The sequence below is a fragment of the Chiloscyllium plagiosum genome, chromosome 28, assembly GCF_004010195.1.
Source record: "Chiloscyllium plagiosum isolate BGI_BamShark_2017 chromosome 28, ASM401019v2, whole genome shotgun sequence".
Lineage (NCBI taxonomy): Eukaryota > Metazoa > Chordata > Chondrichthyes > Orectolobiformes > Hemiscylliidae > Chiloscyllium > Chiloscyllium plagiosum.
In genome coordinates, this window is record NC_057737.1 from 12,401,479 (window position 1) to 12,421,341 (window position 19,863).

At 41.8% G+C, this 19,863-nt stretch overlaps 1 protein-coding gene across 1 annotated transcript in view; it reads right to left on the reverse strand.

Moving 5' to 3' along the window:
* aspa (aspartoacylase) overlaps positions 1–19,597 on the reverse strand; it is a 35,872-nt gene extending 16,275 nt beyond the window's left edge. The window contains exons 1-3 of the mRNA XM_043718312.1: positions 19,158–19,597; positions 11,085–11,280; positions 8,547–8,640 (exon numbers count right to left, since the gene is read on the reverse strand). Coding sequence (XP_043574247.1) covers positions 8,547–8,640; positions 11,085–11,280; positions 19,158–19,396 — 529 coding nt within the window. The 5' untranslated portion in view covers positions 19,397–19,597. The remainder of the gene's footprint in view (positions 1–8,546; positions 8,641–11,084; positions 11,281–19,157) is intronic.
* Between the last annotated feature and the right edge of the window lie 266 nt (positions 19,598–19,863).

Consider the following 19,863-nt stretch of genomic DNA (forward strand, 5'->3'; position numbering starts at 1 on the left):
ACACGTCTGTATCAGCCTGTCCACCGGGATCCCCAAGTCCTTGTCTGCAAAATGAGACAGAAATTGCCCCTTCTCCAGCCCAATTGTAGGGAACTGCACAGGGCAGTTCTAGACTGATAGTGCCTGATGGTGTGGACACCAGGGATTCCAGTCCACTCTGGGATTCCCAACAATGGCAAATCATTTTGGGGGTATGGTGACTGCTAGAATGGGGCTACAATCAAGCAAAAATGGGAACCATGGGGCGAGACAGATTTTTAATCAGGCAGGATTGGCAAAATACTACAAGAGATCTCAGTAGACCTCACTGCAAAAAACCCTTCATGAAATCTGACAAAACCCACAGCCAAAAACCCCTAAGATTCAACCAATAATCATTTTATTGATCATTAATTGACTCGACTTTAAATTAGACTTACTGCACCTATTGTAGATTGCATGGCTGTTCTAACTTTGTATAGTGAAGTTTGTGGTTGTCTGTTCAAAACTGTGGAGCCTTATGGCTTTGCTCTGTTAAAAAGGATCTGGGAACACATAACTTTTTGTCAAATTAAGAAAAGTTACTGGTTCCTAGCCAAATCATAATGTTAATTTGGCAGCCTGTTCTGGGATTATAACAATACAGTCCTGTTAACTTTAGCACCTAGGGTGATGTGAAAAATGGTGAATTACAAACGTGTCATGTTGCATTTGCAATGATAATGCGAACATGAACTAAAGGAATTTTCACTCATTATTAAACTCAAACTGTAATTGTTCCCAAAAAAATGTTAATCCATTAATCATTCCTGTTAAAAGTGTTCAGGATTCAGCTATTGTTCCCATCTAAAATCTAATAATGTGTGCGTATTTTAAAAAACAACATAAAAGGAGTTACATATGTTTGTCCAAAATACATTTAGTCTAGTGTAACAGGAGAGAATATTCATTCTCCAAGTTCACAATTCCTCTTGTCAGTCCATTAAGAGTAAACTACCTTCTGATATCTAGGTAAAAACAATGACTGCAGATGCTGGAAACCAGATTCTGGATTAGATTAGATTACCTTTTTTTTTTAGATTAGATTACATTACAGTGTGGAAACAGGCCCTTCGGCCCAACAAGTCCACACCGACCCGCCGAAGCGAACCCACCCATACCCCTACATTTACCCCTTACCTAACACTATGGGCAATTTAGTATGGCCAATTCACCTGACCTGCACATCTTTGGACTGTGGGAGGAAACCGGAGCACCCGGAGGAAACCCACGCAGACACGGGGAGAATGTGCAAACTCCACACAGTCAGTCGCCTGAGGTGGGAATTGAACCCAGGTCTCTGGCGCTGCGAGGCAACAGTGCTAACCACTGTGCCACCGTGCCGCCCAGTGGTGCTGGAAGAGCACAGCAGTTCAGGCAGCATCGGAGGTGCAGCGAAATCGACATTTCGGGCAAAAGCCCTTCATCAGGAATAAAGGCAGAGAGCCTGAAGCATGGAGAGATAAGCTAGAGAGAAAGTAGCATAGAGTACAATAGGTGAGTGGGGGAGGGGATGAAGGTGATAGGTCAAGGAGGAGGATGGAGTGGATAGGTGGAAAAGAAGATAGGCAGGTAGGACAAGTCATGGGGACAGTGCTGAGCTGGAAGTTTGAAACTAGGTGTGAGGTGGGGGAAGGGGAAATGAGGAAACTATTGAAGTCCACATTGATACCCTGGGGTTGAGGTGTTCCGAGGCGGAAAATGAGGCATTCTTCCTCCAGGCGTCTGGTGGTGAGGGAGCGGCGGTGAAGGAGGCCCAGGACCTCCATGTCCTCGGCAGAGTGGGAGGGGGAGTTGAAATGTTGGGCCACAGGGCGGTGTGGTTGATTGGTGCGGGTGTCCCGGAGATGTTCCCTAAAGCACTCTGCTAGGAGGCGTCCGGTCTCCCCATTGCAGAGGAGACCGCATCGGGAGCAATGGATACAATAAATGATTAGTGAATGTGCAGGTAAAACTTTGATGGATGTGGAAGGCTCCTTTAGGGCCTTGGATGGAGGTGAGGGAGGAGGTGTGGGCGCAGGTTTTACAATTCCTGCGGTGGCAGGGGAAGGTGCCAGGATGGGAGGGTGGGTTGTAGGGGGGCGTGGACCGGACTAGGTAGCCACGGAGGGAACGGTCTTTGAGAAGGTGGAAAGGGGTGGGGAGGGAAATATATCCCTGGTGGTGCGTCTTTTTGGAGGTGGCAGAAATGTCAGCGGATGATCTGGTTTATGCGAAGTTTGGTAGGGTGGAATGTGAGCACCGCGGCATTCTGTCCTTGTTACGGTTGGAGGGGTGGTGCTTTTCCAGCACCACTCCAATCTTGACATTAAATAAATATCAGTGAAAGCTGCTACACGCACACCCATTCCATTTCCGGTTTGCTGAAAGACTGATTGATTGCATTTTCTTCACTGCAGGAAACTTTGCTATTGTGTAGTCTTACTGCAAATATATGTATAGTCTTATATATGTATAGTCTTATATATGTATAGTCTTAAATATGTATAGTCTTAAATATATGTGTAGTCTTACTGCGGGATGTGGACGAGATGCGTTAGAGGGCATCTTTAACCACGTGGGAAGGGAAATTGTGGTGTCTAAAGAAGGAGCCCATCTGGTGTGTTCTGTGGTGGAACTGGTCCTCCTGGGAGCAGATCCGGCGGAGGCGGAGGAATTGGGAATACGGGAAAGAATTTTTGCAGGAGGTAGGGTGGGAAGAGGTGTAATCCAGGTAGCTGTGGGAGTCGGTGGGTTTGTAAAAAAATGTCAGTGTCAAGTTGGTCGTCATTAATGGAGATGGAGGGGTCCAGGAAGGGGAGGGAGGTGTCAGAGATGGCCCAGGCAAATTTAAGGTCAGGGTGGAATTTTATTGCATTATACAGGCAATGTTTTCAATTCTCCCTATTTCTGTTCCCACAGATGTCTGGAAGCAGGTTTTTGATCCTCTTGGCTGCCTAACTAGGAGAAGGAAGGGAAGAAGAGCACACTGTATACAGAAAGTCTCTTATGTAGCAATCTGCTACAGTTATTCTCACCATGTGCATGCAGAGAAGCCTGGGTGAATTTGCTAACCGACAGTAATTGTACACTATTGAAAGATGTTCTGCACCAGTTATTACACAACACTTTTTCAGTGCAGTCTAACTCGGTGGACCCAATGCTGACATTATGCTTTTCATCCAGTAAAGGCTGATTCTATCCATTTTTGTCACTTGGGGGAAGCCTCAGAGACCATGGCACACTGTCTTCTTGAGCAGATGTGCATGTTCATAGGTCTCTTGTTCTATTTAAAATCAGCTGCTATAGGATAGTTCCTTAAACCTTCCTAATATGGTACAGCAGTGTGCATTTGGAGATTTGCTTGCCTCATTCATCTCATGTTTAGAGGTGACTAGTTTATGTCACAGGAAATGGTTTGAATTTAAACAAATATATTTGCAGTAAGACTACACAACAGCAAAGTTTCCTGCAGTGAAGAAAATGCAATCAGTCTTTCAGCAAACTGGAACTGGAATGGGTGTGTGCGTTTATGTGGAGCAGCTTTCACTGATATTTATTTACTGTCAAGATTGGAGTGGTGCTGGAAAAGCACAGCAGTTCAGGCAGCATCCGAGGAGCAGCAAAATTGACATTTCAGGCACAAACCCTTCATCGCCAAATTCCTGATGAAGGGTTTTTGCCAGAGACGTCGATTTTCCTGCTCCTCGGATGCTGCCTGACCTGCTGTGCTTTTCCAGCACCACTCCAATCTTGACTCTAATCTCCAGCATCTGCAGTACCCACTTCTGCCTATATTTACTGTCAGTCAGAGATTTCGCGTGATGTTTTCTCTGTATGTACCATTTATATAAAGAAATGCAATCAGCACTTTTCTACTCAGGAAATATTCCAAATACATGTAGCTTCAACAGCCAGAAAGTCATCTTGTATCAATTACGTAGTCTTTGAAATGCAGAAACAGGTCATTTGGCCTGACTAATCTATCCCATTGTTTATGGTCCACTTGAGCCTCCTGCCTCCTTTTTCATCACATCATCAGCGCAGTCTCCCATTCCTTTCTCCGGAATGTATTTATCTAGGTTCAAATGTAGATGCCTGTATTACCTTTGCTGGTGTACTGATGACTAACCTATATCAATACTTATGTTCAGTCTCCCCATCAAGTGGAACCACCCCCACTGGGAAACCATAGGCTACTATCTGCAATTTCTGTGTCAGTTACAGCCAACAGGTGAATTCTGAAAACTGCCTGCCTCTACAGGAAAGGTTCATTTTTAGAATGGCTTTGGGGGTAATTATTGTTTTTGCACCTTCTCTCCTCAAGTTCCTTCAGCTACAGAGGAGTAAACACATGCTCCCTGACCACTGTCAATGTCAATTAGCAGAAGGTAGGGCAAGTCTGGTCCACTGTCTGGCTCACTGATATTTTTGTCCTGCTCTCTCTATGGAGATTTGCCTAATCTGGGTTCAAGAATTCCCATGCTGTAATGTATCCTTTCTGAGCATGAGGACACTTTCATTGCATGGTCAGTGGTCCAACATGCTGCACCGTTACACTTAAGAAAAAAAGGTGACTTTGAATGACAGCAGACCTCTTATACTTCCTGAAATAAAGTGCTTAAAAAACCTTACTAAGTTTGAGTAGACTGTCATCTTTCCAATGTTACACCAATGAGTAAAACACAACAAGAGAAATACTTAACTGCCCTGTGAAACATTGCAACACCATATGGTTTTGAAAGGCAGCTTAAGTGCAGGTTATGATTTACAGGACAGTCAGTGGACTTTTTAGATTAGATTAGATTCCCTTCAGTGTGGAAACAGGCCCTTCGGCCCAACCAGTCCACACTAACCCTCTGAAGAGTAACCCACCCAGACCCCTTTCCCTCTGACAAATGCACCTAGCACTACGGGCAATTTATCATGGCAAATTCACCTGATCTGCACATCTTTAGATTATGGGAGGAAACCGGAGCACCTAGAGGAAACCCACGCAGACATGGGGAGAACATGCAAACTCCACACAGGCGCCCAAGGCTGGAATCGAATCTGGGACCCTGGTTCTGTGAGGCAGCAGTACTAACCACTGAGCCACCGTGCTGCCCTCTTGAGTAATTCATTGCATGAAGTACTTCAGCTCTGAAAATGTGACAAGGTGTTATATAAACATAAGCACTTGCCCAAATCTATGAATTTTATGCGCATTATTTTCACTATTACATTTTTACAAGATTGATTAAAACAAAGGATCGAAGATGGTGACGGCCAGGGAGGAGTCAAATTCAGATTCTGACAGTGTGCGGGAGCTACTTGGAATGTCAGCAACACCAATTCCCACAAAATAATCAGCAGTGGGCGCTTTGTTTGTAAGATTTACCAAGTTTCATTCATTGCTGAAACCAAAACTGAAGTTTCTGGGAGAGACTCGGGAGGTCTGGCAGCATCAGTGGAGAGAAAACGGAGTTTCTACTGAATCAGATTTCTCACCACAGATGTTGCCAGTTTCTTCAGCAATTTCTGTTTTGTTTCAGATGCCTAGCATCCCAGGTCTTTGTTTTACACGCCCATTGCTGGTTCTAGTTTTTAAAAATCGATTTTATCTATTGCACTGGGAGACGTCAACTCGATTCCTCTCTTGGAAATGAAATTAAAAAAAAACTCAGCAGATTTGACAGTATCCAAGAAGACAGACACCGTTAACGTTTCAGGTTAATTCTGTCTTTCTCCATCATAGAAAATTTATTGCTGTGAGGGATTGTGTTAGTGACAAATGACCTAGAGAAGGCAATCCAGTTTAAGACCACTGCAAGAACAAAGTTATTGATTTTAAGCAAGTGTAGAGATAACAGGGAGGAGAGCAAAGTTGAAAGGTGAGGGGAAGGAGGAATTAAATGATAAAGCTACATGCAAAGCAAAAAGGAGATGATGGGACACAAGTAAAAGAACAAATGAGTCATCCGTGCCATGTCATTGTTATGTGAAACAGTTGCAGTCTGAGAAAATAAAAATAATTATTTGAAATTGGGTGAACTCAATGTTGGGTCTGGAAGGCTATAAAAAAAGCTTAATTAAAAATTAAGTGATCTTCTGTTCACAATTGCAGAATTGTTTCAATACAGTAGGAGGCCATTTAACACAGTGTCAGCACCAGCTGTCTGAACAAGTATTTCCCTAGCTGACATCCTCCTGTACTCACCCTGTAACTCTGCATTTTTTTTGGGAAAAAAGATGTCTAACTTCCTTTGCTGGGATTGGAAGGTTTGAGCTATAAGAAGAGGCTGAGTAGGCGGGTCTTTTTTCCTGGAGCGTTGGAGGCTGAGGGGCATGAATACGGTGACTAGCCAAGAGCTTGTTCCCAGGGTAGATGAGTCTAAAACCAGACAGCGTAGGTTTAAAGTGAAGAGAAATATTTTAAAAGGACCGGAGGGGCAACGTTTTCACGCAGAGGGTGGTGTGTGTATGGAGTGGGCTGCCAGAGGAAGTGGTGGAAGCTGGTACAATTGCAACATTTTAAAGGCATCTGGATGGGTACATGAAAAGGAAGGGTTTAGAAGGATATGTGCCAAGTGCTGGCAAATAGGACTAGATCGGTTTGGGATATCTCGTTGGTATGGACAAGTTGGACTGAAGAGTCTGTACAGTTCCGATTCTGACTGCTTTGAATTTGCCTCCACAACACACTTTGGCACTTCAGACCCTAGCCACTTGTTGCACGAAGAAGTTTTTTTGTTGCTTTTGTTTCTTTTGTCAATTGCTTTAAACCTGTGACCTCTTGCTGTCAATCTTTTCACAAGTGGGAATAGATTCTCCTTACAGTATTTGCTCCATCCAGGCCCCTTATGATTTTGAATACCTCCTTCAGATCTCTTGGCTTTCTCTTTGCCAAGGAAAACAGTAATAAAATTTCCAATCTGGCTTCATAACTGAAGTCCCTCATCCTGGAACCATTATCAGCACTCTCCAGTACCTTCACATCTTCCTAAAGTGGCACACAGAATTGGACACAGTGCTCCAGTTGAGATTGAACACGTGCCTTTCCATGTTCAACATAACTTCCTTGCTCTCATACTCTATGTCTCTATTAATAAAGCTTAGGAATGATACTGTATGCTTTATTAACTGCTTTGTTAACCTGAGCTTCCATTGCACCTCATAATAACAGAGTTGGAGGTCAAGGATGAGGGTGATCAGATTTTCCAAAGTCAAAACCAGGATATATTGAAAAGCTTTGAGAAGGTGAAGAAGCATGTATTGGGCGTCCAATGGTGGGAGTCTAAGTGAAGGGCGGTTGACAGTAGGTGGTCACAAGAACATCTCCTGGAACACTTGAAACCAGATTTCAATTATTGGAAACAACAATTATGAATCATTGACTTTTGTTTCAATGAAATTTCTCTCTCGTTTTCTTTAAAAAAGCAAACCAAGACATTGGATGACACAACATCACAGAATCCTCCATTTTGCTCTAACTCTACTGCCCAATACACAATGGCAAGACCAATCTGCAGTTAACAGCCTTATTTATTTTAATTGGTTCACTGAGTATGAGCAATAGATATCTTCAGGCAGATGCTCTTGTTTAAATTAGTGAAATTATTTGAGTAGAAGTTTTGTTTGCATCTAGTTGGACATGCACATAATCTTTCAATGACTCAACTGAACCTTCCTGCCACATTCATCAGTAGCAGTTGTTGCTGATTTATTGATGGGTGTGTCTGACTACTTTTTCATGTGCTGTGGTGAATATGGATGTCATAACAGATGCAACTTGCAGATGGCTCACATGTGGTCATCGGATTAATTTGAAGTAAATCTTGAGGGTAAATTACTTGGGAATGTCAATGTGGAAGCCTAAGCCAAGAGACCTCAACATGAACTGCCAGAGGAAGTGGTGTAGACTAGTAAAATTACAACATTTAAAAGGCACCTGGATGGGAAAATGAATAGAAAGGGTTGAGAGAGATATGGGCTAAAAACTGGCAAATGGGACTAGATTAGGTTAGGATATCTGGTCAGTGTGGACAAGTTGGACTGAAGGGTCTGTTTCCGTGTTATACAGCTCTATGGCTCTATGAAAAGCATGGGATACCTTGAATATCATGAATTTCTAATATACACTTTCAGAGAAAGAAGCTCTGAATTGTAAGCACTAAAGCTGCCGTTTTAATTCCTTTATCTTGACTTCAACATGCTTTGATTGCACAGATGCATGAACAGCACGACTGGTAGCTAGAATAGTGTTAGAGCTTCTACTCTTAAATAAAAGGACACCTGTCCTGCACTGTAATAAGCATCAAAATAACTTGATAGAGGCCAGTATCCCGTCACCAAGTCACCCTTTATTTACACTTGGAGCGTCCTGGACACTGATCCAGCTCCCTCAGAGCTAGCTCTCAGAGTGAACAGAACCTCTGACACTCCTGTCTATATCTGTCAGCCAATCAGGGAACTCATATTCTATGAGGTCTATCTGGCTGACCTTGTTACAATCACTACAGTTATCTTTCTTATTGTCGCATTCTCACACTCCTGAGTTTGATGCTTACCTACGCAGTGTTTAGCAACAGTTCGTACTGCACCATATTGGACCGCAGGGTTTTCAAGCAGCAGCACCCGGCAATTATCATGTATCAACGTATTCTGGAAAGGAATGATCACAGAAATTATCATTCTCATTTACATCGCTTTATATTGTAAATTAATTCTATGTATTCATGGAGAAAATTTACAATATACTGAACTGAAGCAGTTACATAGACATAGAGTCATACAGCACAGAAACAGACCCTTTGGTCCAAATTGTCCATGCCGACCAAATTTCTTAAACTAAACTAGTCCCACTTGCCAATGTTTGGCCCATATCCCTTTAAACCTTTCCTATTCATGTCACCAGCCAAATGTCTACTAAACATTGTAACCAGTTTAATAAAGTTTTTTGATTCTACTTTTAGAAATATTTACAGAAAGAAAAAAATGTTTTAATGTTATGTCTTGCCCCCCCATCACAGTGGGGATGAAGAAATTATTGCCAGGCCTTGCTAAATGTTGTTGCGCATTAAATACACTATAAAATAGAAGTTTTTGTTAATGTGAAAAAAAGTTCCAAATAGCATCACAGAAGCATAATCTGACAAAAAATGATGCTTGAGCAAAAGAAAACACCCAAAAATGTTAGGACAGTGACTAAAATCTTCTTCAGAGGTAGATGTTAAGGAGCAGTTTAAACAAAAAAGAGTGGTGAGCCTGTGAAATACAGAAAGTAGGCAGGGGTGGGTACTGCGGATGCTGGAGATTAGAGTCAAGATTAGAGTGGTGCTGGAAAAGCACAGCAGGTCAGGCAGCATCCGAGGAGCAGGAAAATCGACGTTTCGGGCAAAAGCCCTTCATCAGGAATCATTCCAGCACCACTCTAATCTCAAATACAGAAAGTAGTCGAGGCCAAAACATTAAATGTTTTCATGAAGGAGATATATATAGTTCTTACGGCTAAAGAGATCAAAGGGTATGGGAAGAAAGTGAGAACAAGGTATGGATTTGGACGATCAGCCATGATCATACTGAATGGTGGAGCAGGCTCAAAGGGCCGAATGGCCTTCTCCTGCTCCTATTTTCTATGTTTTTCTAATACAGGTACATGAGTGCCTAAAAGGCTCAGATAACTGAAACAAAGGCTGCCAATACTGGGGTGAGGGAACTAAGTATAGAAGGAAACAAATGTTTTAGGAATGCCGAGTTGGCAGATAGTTTTTGGGCTGATGGAGGTTTCAGAGCTTGGGAAGGGAAAGACGGTGTGTAGGGAATTGAATATGAGGAATGAGAATTCAAATTTAGAGGCTTAGGGGTCCTGTTTAGGAACCAGACACTGTCATTTTGAATTATCTGAAGCTTATGGAGGGGCTTAATATGAACATGACCACACTTTCCTAAAGATGTAGAGTCAACCTGTAGTGGAGCTATATTGTGTTAATAAAAGTCATTTTTTCTTTGTTAAAACCCCCCCCCCCCCCCCCGCCAAGATCTAAATGCAGCACTGACGTCCGGACACTGTAAAGGGTTTGTCATTTTTTACACTCCAGAAGAAATGCACACAAATTTCTGTGGATACAGCTGCCCAAGTCACATAGTTTTGCAAAGATACTGTCAGAGGCAATAAGGCGGCCAATTTCTGAACGGATCCATTTTTACATCTTCAATCGGCTCTCCTACGTTACTCAGATTGTATTATATGAGTCTAATTTTACAAGCTACGTGCAGGTGGAAAATCAGACTGGGGCACCCTTACGGATGGCAGGGGTGCCATCAACTGAGGTGCAGTTCAGAGTCCTATATGTCTGCTTCTCTAATTTAAGTGGCCTAAATAGATCCTTCTCGGGCACCCTATTCCAATTTGGGTAGAACCTGGCATCTCACACTCACTCCTGCACATACAGTTTCATTATCACACGTTCACCCTCACTCCTCCAGGATTGAGATTTGTTCCTGGAGGTGGTGCAAATCCTGCCTCTCCCTTAAAGGACCATTGCCCAAGAGTGGATTTCTGCCTGCCTCCACAAAAGAATCTCATCTCCTAGAGCTTTTAGCCGGAGGTGGCTAATTGGAGGTGGGCTCATCCCTAAAATTCAGCCTGTCTTTTTGACAGGTCATCAAATGCTCCCAGGTTAGAACTCACAACTCCATTCACAAATCCTAATTGGCCCCACACCAGTGTCTCAAACTGCTCATCACACGCAAAACAATACTTTCACTGTATTTTGGTACACATGACAGCAATAAATCAAATTCAAACTTAATCTTTGCTGACCTAGAATGGCTACTTTTCTAGCAACACATTCAATCTAAATTCCTTCTCCCCAATGTTCAGATTCCCTAATTCCCCTCAATTAACAGTATAGGAACATTTTACATAGAAATGCACAGAATTTTCAGCATAGATTTGGGAACCTGGGCAAAATGGTTTTTGGCAACTGGCATAAGGCAATGTAAAGCAAGTGGTTTATATTAGAACTTGAAGTGCAAACATATAAGTAATTCTGAAAGGAACATATTTACAGCACAATGAAGGTTGTCTCATTGAGAGTACCTACCTTAATATAATGAATCATCTGGATGGTAAAATCATCCTTGGACGTTTTCATAATCAGGCAATTTCCAACGTTGGAGGTAGTATTGTGAAGATCTATAATAAAGTCATAGGCATTCTCATTGCCTTTTGGTCCAAATAAATGGTTTATCTCCTGGGCTCTTTTCACTTCATAAGGCATTGAGTCACTCAATGGCATGCTGTCGTGTGTAAAGATTTTATTTGAAAGTTAATAAAATAGTTTAAAAATCAGCCAGCTTTTGAACTGTTTGATCTTAGTCTGAGTTACAAATACAGTGCACTACTATGTTGCTAGAACTTCGAGTCATAGAGCATGGAAACAGACCCTTCGGTTCAACTTGTCCACGCTGACCAGACATCGCAATCTGACCTAATCCCATTTCCCAGCATTTAGCCCATATCCCTCTAAACACATCCTGTTCATATTCCCATCCAACACGAGAACACAAACCAAAGAACTATTTAACCTTTCAAGCCTGTTCCGTCATTCAGTAGGATCATGGCTGATCTTTGACTGAACTCTTATATCTGCCTTCGCTCTGTACTGCTTCACACCTGTTCTTAACAAAATCTAGAAAAGGATAAATAGGTGAAGGACGTTCTGTATTCAACCACACAGAAAGAGACACTCATTGACGCTTGTGTGGTGAGTAGAGTCAGGTGTTGTAGATTTGTAATGTTTCACTGGGTGAATAAATCTAAACAGAGTGAAGATTGGCATCTGGTCTCCATTGGCAAATAGGATATATAGGTTTGACAAATTCTATCTTAGTTAAAGTACCAACTGCCAGTTGTGATAGAGAGTGCCAAACATCCAAACACCTGGTGTAGAAATGTCTCTTATTTTTACACCTGAAAGATCAAACTCTGGGTTTTAGTCCATGTCCCATTGACCTGGACTCCCAAACAAGGTGAAATCGTATCTATCTACTTGATAGATTTCCCTCAGTCCTTGAAACCATAATTAATAATATCCAAAAAATTCTCATTTGTAAGGAAAAGAACCTTACCTTGTTTACTCTCACAAGGCCAGTATATCCTTCCTATTGTATAAGATGCTGTGAACTTCTCAAAGTATTCCAGGGCTGATCTAACTGGGGCTTTGTATAGTTGAAGCATGGCTTCTCCCCATTTGAGATTCTAGACCTCTAGATACAAAGGACAACATTCCATTGGCCTTTTTGATTATTTTCTGTACCTGTAGTACTGCCATAACCTATTATGTCATTCCTATTCACCAATGGTTTGTATGCAGAGCAAGAAAGGCAGATAAAACAATGTAACGATTTGTATTATTTTGTCCTCATGTGCTCCAGAGGAAAAGATAAATTATTGTTACAAAAGCAGAAATTACTGGCAGAAACTCAGCAGGTCTTGCAGCATCTGTGGGGAGAAAGCAGAGTTAATGTTTTGAACCTGGTGACTCTTCATCAGAACTCGACTTTTCTTCATTACTCTCGACTCTATCATTCTTCACTTTGAAAAGAAGAGTTGTGTCGGAATTAAAGTGTTATCTTTGTTTCTCTTTCCACAGATGCTACCCATGTACTGAAATTCTCCAGAAATTTTTGTCTGTTGTGGAATATCTTCCCATGTTTGTATCAACCAAACAGTGTAATTGGGTGCAAGACATCCTTTCATCTGCTACACCAATGTGTCTTAAACTCAATGTCAGAATAGTGCCAGTGACATGTGCATTTCCCTCTTTGGACACTGAAACCCAATATAAAAACCAAAAATGCTGGTGAGAAAGTCAGCAGGTCAAGTTTTGAACTAAACTAAAGAATCATACTGGGCTGAAAATATTAACTCTGCTTCTCTCTCTACAGATACTGCCGGACTTGCTGAGGTTCTGCAGCACTTTCTATTTCCATTTCAGATTTCCACCATTTGCAGTGTTTTGCTTTGAGTCAATACCAGATTATAGAAACATCACAATGGTTTACTCAAATACAGGTAGGGCATAAATTTTACTTTACAAGTGACAGCAAAGCAGCAGCATGTTACGGTGGAAGTATATGCAATAGTAAATTTCAAAAGGGCGTTAGACAAATTATCGAAAGCAAAGAATTTGACGGGCCATGGGGAATGAACAGCCAGTGGGGCTAATTCAACAGCTGCTCTTTCTGTGCTTTTTGATTGTTTTGTATCTCTCGCTGCCAATTCCTTTCCATTCATTTGGATGGACAGTTTTTGACCAGAATGCTACATTCTGCTTTTGTAAGCGTTAAATTCAATTTGCTATTTGGCTGCTCAGTTGCAGTAGAAATCGAAGTCTTGTGCTATCATATGTAAGTGTACTCCCTCTCTCTATTCTTGCGGCACCAGCCAATGTCATAGTCTACAGTTATGATATTCATAAGCTACATGTTTGATATTCAGGCCACTAATGCAAATTAAAAGCAATGGTGTTGAAACACCAATTCACAAAGAATTCTCTTTAATGCTTCTTTTGAATGACTCTTTGCTCATCGATGTCCACATTCCAGGTTTTTTTTAAAGCTTTTAATTCAATTAGAAATCAATCCATTGTCAGAGTTATTTGATAGTCCAAAAAGAACATATCCAAGATTCCCACTATCTACCCTATCAGTCATGACCACAAAGTAATCAAAGACAGGATATTCTCCTTCTACCCCAATATTGGGTGTTTTAAATTAAGTTAATGCTACCTATTTTTCTAAGTATTAGTGTTCACTACAGGGCCTGCAGCTATTTGGATCAAAATTATTGCCGGTTTTAAAAATTAGTACCATGATTACTTGGTTCCAAATATGTGGAATCTCATGAAAGTGCAGCAATCCCTTAGTAACTGACATCCCACAGATTTCATCCTAAATGCCTTCTGACATTCCTCTGTCCACTGAAGTTTTCTGCACTTTTTCACCAAGTCAGCCAATAGAGCAACCACTCTGCTCACATTTGGTAGAAACTTCTAATATGGAACCATTCAGTCCCAGGAATCATTGCATTTCCCTCTTCTTGGATGGTATGGGCAATTCTGCAATAAACTTTCTTTTCAAATTCAGTGCAGCCATTGTTCCCTGTCTAAAGATTTGGGCCAGGAATGTGATTTGGGCTTTTGGGAATTCACTCTTAGCCAGGTTTATCACCGAACCCACCTCCCAAAGTCAATCAAACAATTCCGATTGATGTTTCAGATGTTCCTTCCATGTGTAACTAAAAATCACCAGATCTTTGATGTACACCACATAATTGGGTAATCCAGAAATTACTTTATTGGTTAGTCTTTGAAATATAGTATGTGCAATTTTTATACCAAATGGCATGACTTTATACTAGTACAATCCATGTGGTGTCATGAAAGCTTTTTTATATAAGGTTACCTGCCAGTATTCTGTGTCAGTCCAACTTAGAAATATAAGTTGTTTATCCCACCTTCTCAATATATAGTCTTTCAAACATGGAATTGGATGTGAATTAGATCTTGTAACTGCATTGGCTTAGCGATAGTCCACACATGATTGCAGCGTACCAGCTGGTTTTGGCACCATTACTATGGATGAGCACCAGTCACTGGAACTCACTTCAATTATGTTGTCCTTGAGCATGGATTCGATGCCTTTTTGAACCTGTGCCAACTTGAGGGTTAAGTCTATAAGGATGTTGTTTAATTGGAACAGCATCTTCTACATCTACATCATGCATAATTAGATTAGTATTTCCTAACTTATTCCCACATATCAGCCCATGTGCTTGTAATAAACCTTTCAGGTTATTTCAATTTCTCTCTAGAAGGTAACTAAATAATTTATCCCAATTTTTGAATACTTCTGGATTCTCCAATATAATTTGAGGAATGTCTAACTCAGAATCATCTAGTTCACTAGCTCCATCTATGAACTTCACTTGGATCAACAATCCCCATATGGTCATCAGCCATTTCATTCGTTTAACCACTTTCTTAAATTAAATTAAAAAGGCTTCTCCATCCTTCTCAAACTTAGGCCACACTTGGACATATTTAAATAGATCATCATTTTGCTATGGTAGGAGAAAACGAGGTCTGCAGATGCTGGAGATCAGAGTCGAAAGTGTGGTGCTGGAAAAGTACAGCAGGTCAGGCAACATTCGAGCAGGAGAATCAATGTTTCAAGGGCTTTTGCCTGAAATGAAGGGCTTTTGCCCGAAATGTCGATTCGCCTGCTCCTCGGATGCTGCCTGACCTGCTGTGCTTTTCCAGTAGCACCATCTCGACTTTGGTTATGATAGGATTGCTCTCCTTCACTGTCCTCATCACTATTCCTACCTTTCACCTCTGCCATTTTAAGTCAGCTTTGAGTTTTCTGTTCCAACTTCTGAAGTTCACAAGCTTTTTTTCTCCCCTTCTTCTGCCCGGGCCTTCATTTCCTTTTGGTTTTGACCTGCTTTTAATTGTACTTCAAGTGGTTTAATTTATTTTCTTTTTCTTTTTCTTTTGCCTCCATTGCTACTTCATTTTCAATTGAATTTTATCCATTCCCAATGATTTTGATTGCATTCCTAGCAACTGTAAATACTGCACGATTGTCATAGTTATTCCCCCTTTCCTCACTCCAGCTGGTCTGCCAATTCCAAAACCTTTGCCTTCCTCACTTTCTGTAAAACTCCTGAAGTGACTCATTTCATTCGCCAGGAAACTCTGAAGAAGGGCCTGTGCCCGAAACGTCGAATCTCCTGTTCCCTGGATGCTGCCTGACCTGCTGTGCTGTTCCAGCAATAAAGTTTCAGCCAGGAAACTCTTACCAACTGAAAGAGTCATTATTACACATTCTTTTTAAACCAACCAAATACAACACCTGAAATAAAATCCACCAACACTCATCACCTACTGCCTTTGAGTCCAACAATCCTGAACCCAATCTTGGTCCTGACAAGAGTTCCCAATTTGTCGTGGACCAGATCAAAACCCCTGAAAATATATTAAGAGGATTGCCTAGACTGTATTTTTTTCTTATTTTAAAGGCAAGTGCTAGGTGTTGCATTCCAGATGCAATTTGATAGGTCAAACTACCAGATTTGAAGCAAAACACACTTTATTCATACATTATAGTTAAAATACAACAACAAAAAAAGAAATTGGAATAATTAAATCTGTTGGAAAACTTAACTGAATCATATTTTATTTAACTACTAAACAATAATTCTTCCAATATAGTAACAACCCATAAACACACTCTTGACAAAAAGGCAAAATTCAGTAAAACAGATTGTTTCACAGGCAATTCTCCAGTCCAGGAGGAAAAATGATAAGACAAAACTGACAGAGAGTATCAGGGAAAGTTGTAATGCAGCTTCCAAACCCAACTTCAAGTCCCCAGCAACTGTCACCACTGAAAAGCTAAATCTAAAAGTCCTGGCTGTGGGGGAGCTTGACTCCACCCATTCAGGCAGCTTCTATTGTTCCAAACATTAAAAAAACCCAAGGCCTCACAAGCGGTTTACTTTATGGGCTTTCAATAGGCAGCTCTTAACCTTTACCTTAAAATCTCTTCAAAGAAAAGGACAAAATACACCTCTAAAAACCATAGTATCATCATAATTGTTAAAGTTATTTGATAGTCCAAAAAGAACATATGAGATTCCCACTATCTACCCTATTTGTCACAACCACAAAGTAATCAAAGACAGGATATTCTCCGTCTATCTCCATCCTGAGTGTTTTGAATTAAGTTAATGCTCGGTAGAATAGTTTTTTTTGCTTAGTATTAGTGTTCACTATTGGGTCTGCAGTTACTGGGATCAAATTTACTGCACTTTTTAAAAATTGGTACCATGATTGCTTGTTTCCAAATATGTGACATCTCACGAATGTGCAGCAATCCCTTCATGTTGGTCATGGACACCTCACAGATTTCATTCTAATTTTCTTTGAAATTCAAAGAGATTTAGGTCTTTCCCTTCTGCCCCCTAGTCTCTCAGACTTTGGGTATATGTCAAAGCTTAGTGTACAACTTTAATATTTTTATCTTTTATATATTCAGTGGCATACCTACTTTTCAGAATCTTAACTAATCTCTGACCATAGGGATCATGTCAGGATATCAATTGGTGAAGCTACAGTCATTAAGTTGTAACGACTGATGGATTGCAGGCATGCATTTGCATCACTGAATGCAAGAAAAATACATTTCTCTGACCACATAAGACACAGGAGTAGGAGTAGGTCATATGACCCCTCAAGCCTGCCTCACTATTTAATAAGATTGTAGTTTATCTTTGACCTCAAACCCACTTTCCGGGCTGATCCCCATATCCCTGGATTCCCTTTCAGTCCAAAGGTCTAGTGATCTCAGCCCTGAACATAGTCAACAATTGACCATCTCCAGGCTTCTGAGATAGAGAAATTCTAAGATTCACAAGCCTCAGAGGGAAGAAGCTTTTCCAGATCATCAAACCTTTAACTTGGAACTGTGATTCCTAATTCTAGAGCCGGTGATCTGGAAACATTTTTGATTTAACAACTGTTCAATTTATATACAAACACCCACATACAAGAATCAAATAGCTTTAACTTTGGGGAACTGATGTCCTGTCTGCTGGATAGCCCACTCTCCGTATGTAACCTGTTGACTTCTATGGAATTAAATGGGAGCAGTTTTTATTTTATAACAGTAAGGCAATGCCGCCTGCTGGATTATTACTCGGCAATGATGTTGGAAATGACCCACATGAGCCTAACATTCTGTTAGTGTTTCTCCTCATGTAAACTACTCATCTATGCCTAGGAGAAAGTGAGGACTGCAGATGCTGGAGTACCAGAGTTGAAAAATGTGGTGCTGGAAAAACACAGCAGGCCAGGCAGCATCTGGGGAGCAGGAGAATCGACGTTTCGGGCATAAGCCCTTCAACTCTCATCTATATATACCTTCCTCCTTTGTTTGTCTATCCCTTCAATATTCCTATTTTTAAAACAATCATTTAAATTACTTTTAGCAGTGTTTCAAATATGGTTAGTGGCAGATAATCCATTAGTGTAGCATGGTGGCTCAGTGGTTAGCACCACTACCTCACAGTGCTCAGGACCTGGGTTCAATTCCATCCTCGGATAACTGTCTGCTTAGAGTCTGCATGTTCTCCTTGCATGGGTTTCTTTTAGGTTCTCCGATTTCCTCCCATAGTCCAAAAACGTGTAGGTTAGGTGAATTGGCCATGCTAAATTACCCATATTGCCCAGGGATGTGCAGGCTCGGAGGATTAGCTATGGGATAATGCAGTTACCAGGATAGGGTGGGGGGGGGGGAGGTCTGGGTGGGATGCTCCTCGGAGATTTGGTGTGGACTCAATGGGCTGAATGGCCTGCTTCCACACTGTAGGGATTCTATGACTCTAAATAACCTCAACGTGAAGGATTTTCCAAAAGCTCTTGCTGCACGTTCTCACCAACGCCTGGCCGCCGTCCACCCTTTATTGGAGCTGCACAGATGGGAAAGGCTAACATGACAATAAAATAAAACAAGGGATGCTGGAAATCTGAAACAAGAACAGAAACTCGGCAGGTCCGGCAGCATCTGTAGGGAGACAGCCGGGTCGATGATGCCAGTGACCCTTCACCAGGAACGTAATCAAAGTCTGGCGTGAGTTGGTGACGCTTTCCCACCTTATGTTTCAAATGCCAACGCGGAAAAGGACTTCCAGCCCCAGAGGCAGTAATTGGTAAACGATTGTCAATCAACAAACTTGCACCAAGTTTGTGTTTGCTTCCAGCCAGGGATTTCACTTGGTAGCACTGTAATACATTGGCCATTACACTGCTATCCTTATAAACACTGGATACGTCCATTTACTGTGAGGAATTTTGAGTGGGGAGGAACTTGCAAGTTAGCATATGTTTGGGAGCGATTACACAGCAGCTATATCATGTCAGTTCTGAACAACTGGTCCCCCTGCTCGCCACATTGATAAAATTACTTTCTGGTAAACACATCCCCGGTAATATCTCGGTATCTCTGCAGTCCTGGAGAGGGGCACCTGTAAACCGATCTCTCCAGCTCATTGCTAGCCTCCAGCCCAGCACTCTGTATGAATCCACTGCCAGGGCGATGCATTTTCTTACCTGAGGTTTTCCTCCGTGAAGGCTCGGTTCAAGTCACAGTCCACATAGCGGGTACATCTCTGCACAGCGGCGGGGTTGCTGAGATAGGGCTGTACCTCCAAGGAAGGGCGCTGGAGCTCCGATTTGTCCTTAAGCCAGTGCCTGACTAAAAATACCCCTGACAGCTCATTCCCATGAGTGCCCCCGAACACAGCGATCCTGCGGATTGCAGGCAGACACGCCACTCCCGCGGAAGCCATATCCCGTGTCAAAAACACACACGATCTCTTCACCAGGCGAACACTTTTCTCTGCAAAAAAACTTTGGATGGAAGTGAAACTTGGATTGTTGCAGTGAGGGCTAACTTGCCGAAGATCGACCGCATCTCATTCCTGCAGAGACAACGAATCAGTGAGAGCCTGTTAATGTCATGTCAGAGTCAGGAAATTGTAAGGCGTTCCGGACTGAAATAGCGACCTTAATTAAATCAGGGCGTTTCCAGACACGCCCTGGTAATGAATATTCAGTTTCTTCGTAGACTCCCGACAGCATGGAAACAGGCCATTAGGCCCAACAAGCCCACACTGACCCTCCAAAGAGTATCCCATTCCCTTACTCTCCATTTCCCTTGAATGATGCACCCAACCTACACATCCCTGAACACTATGGGCAATTTAGCATGGCCAATTCACCTAAACTGCACATCTTTGGATTGTAGGAGGAAACC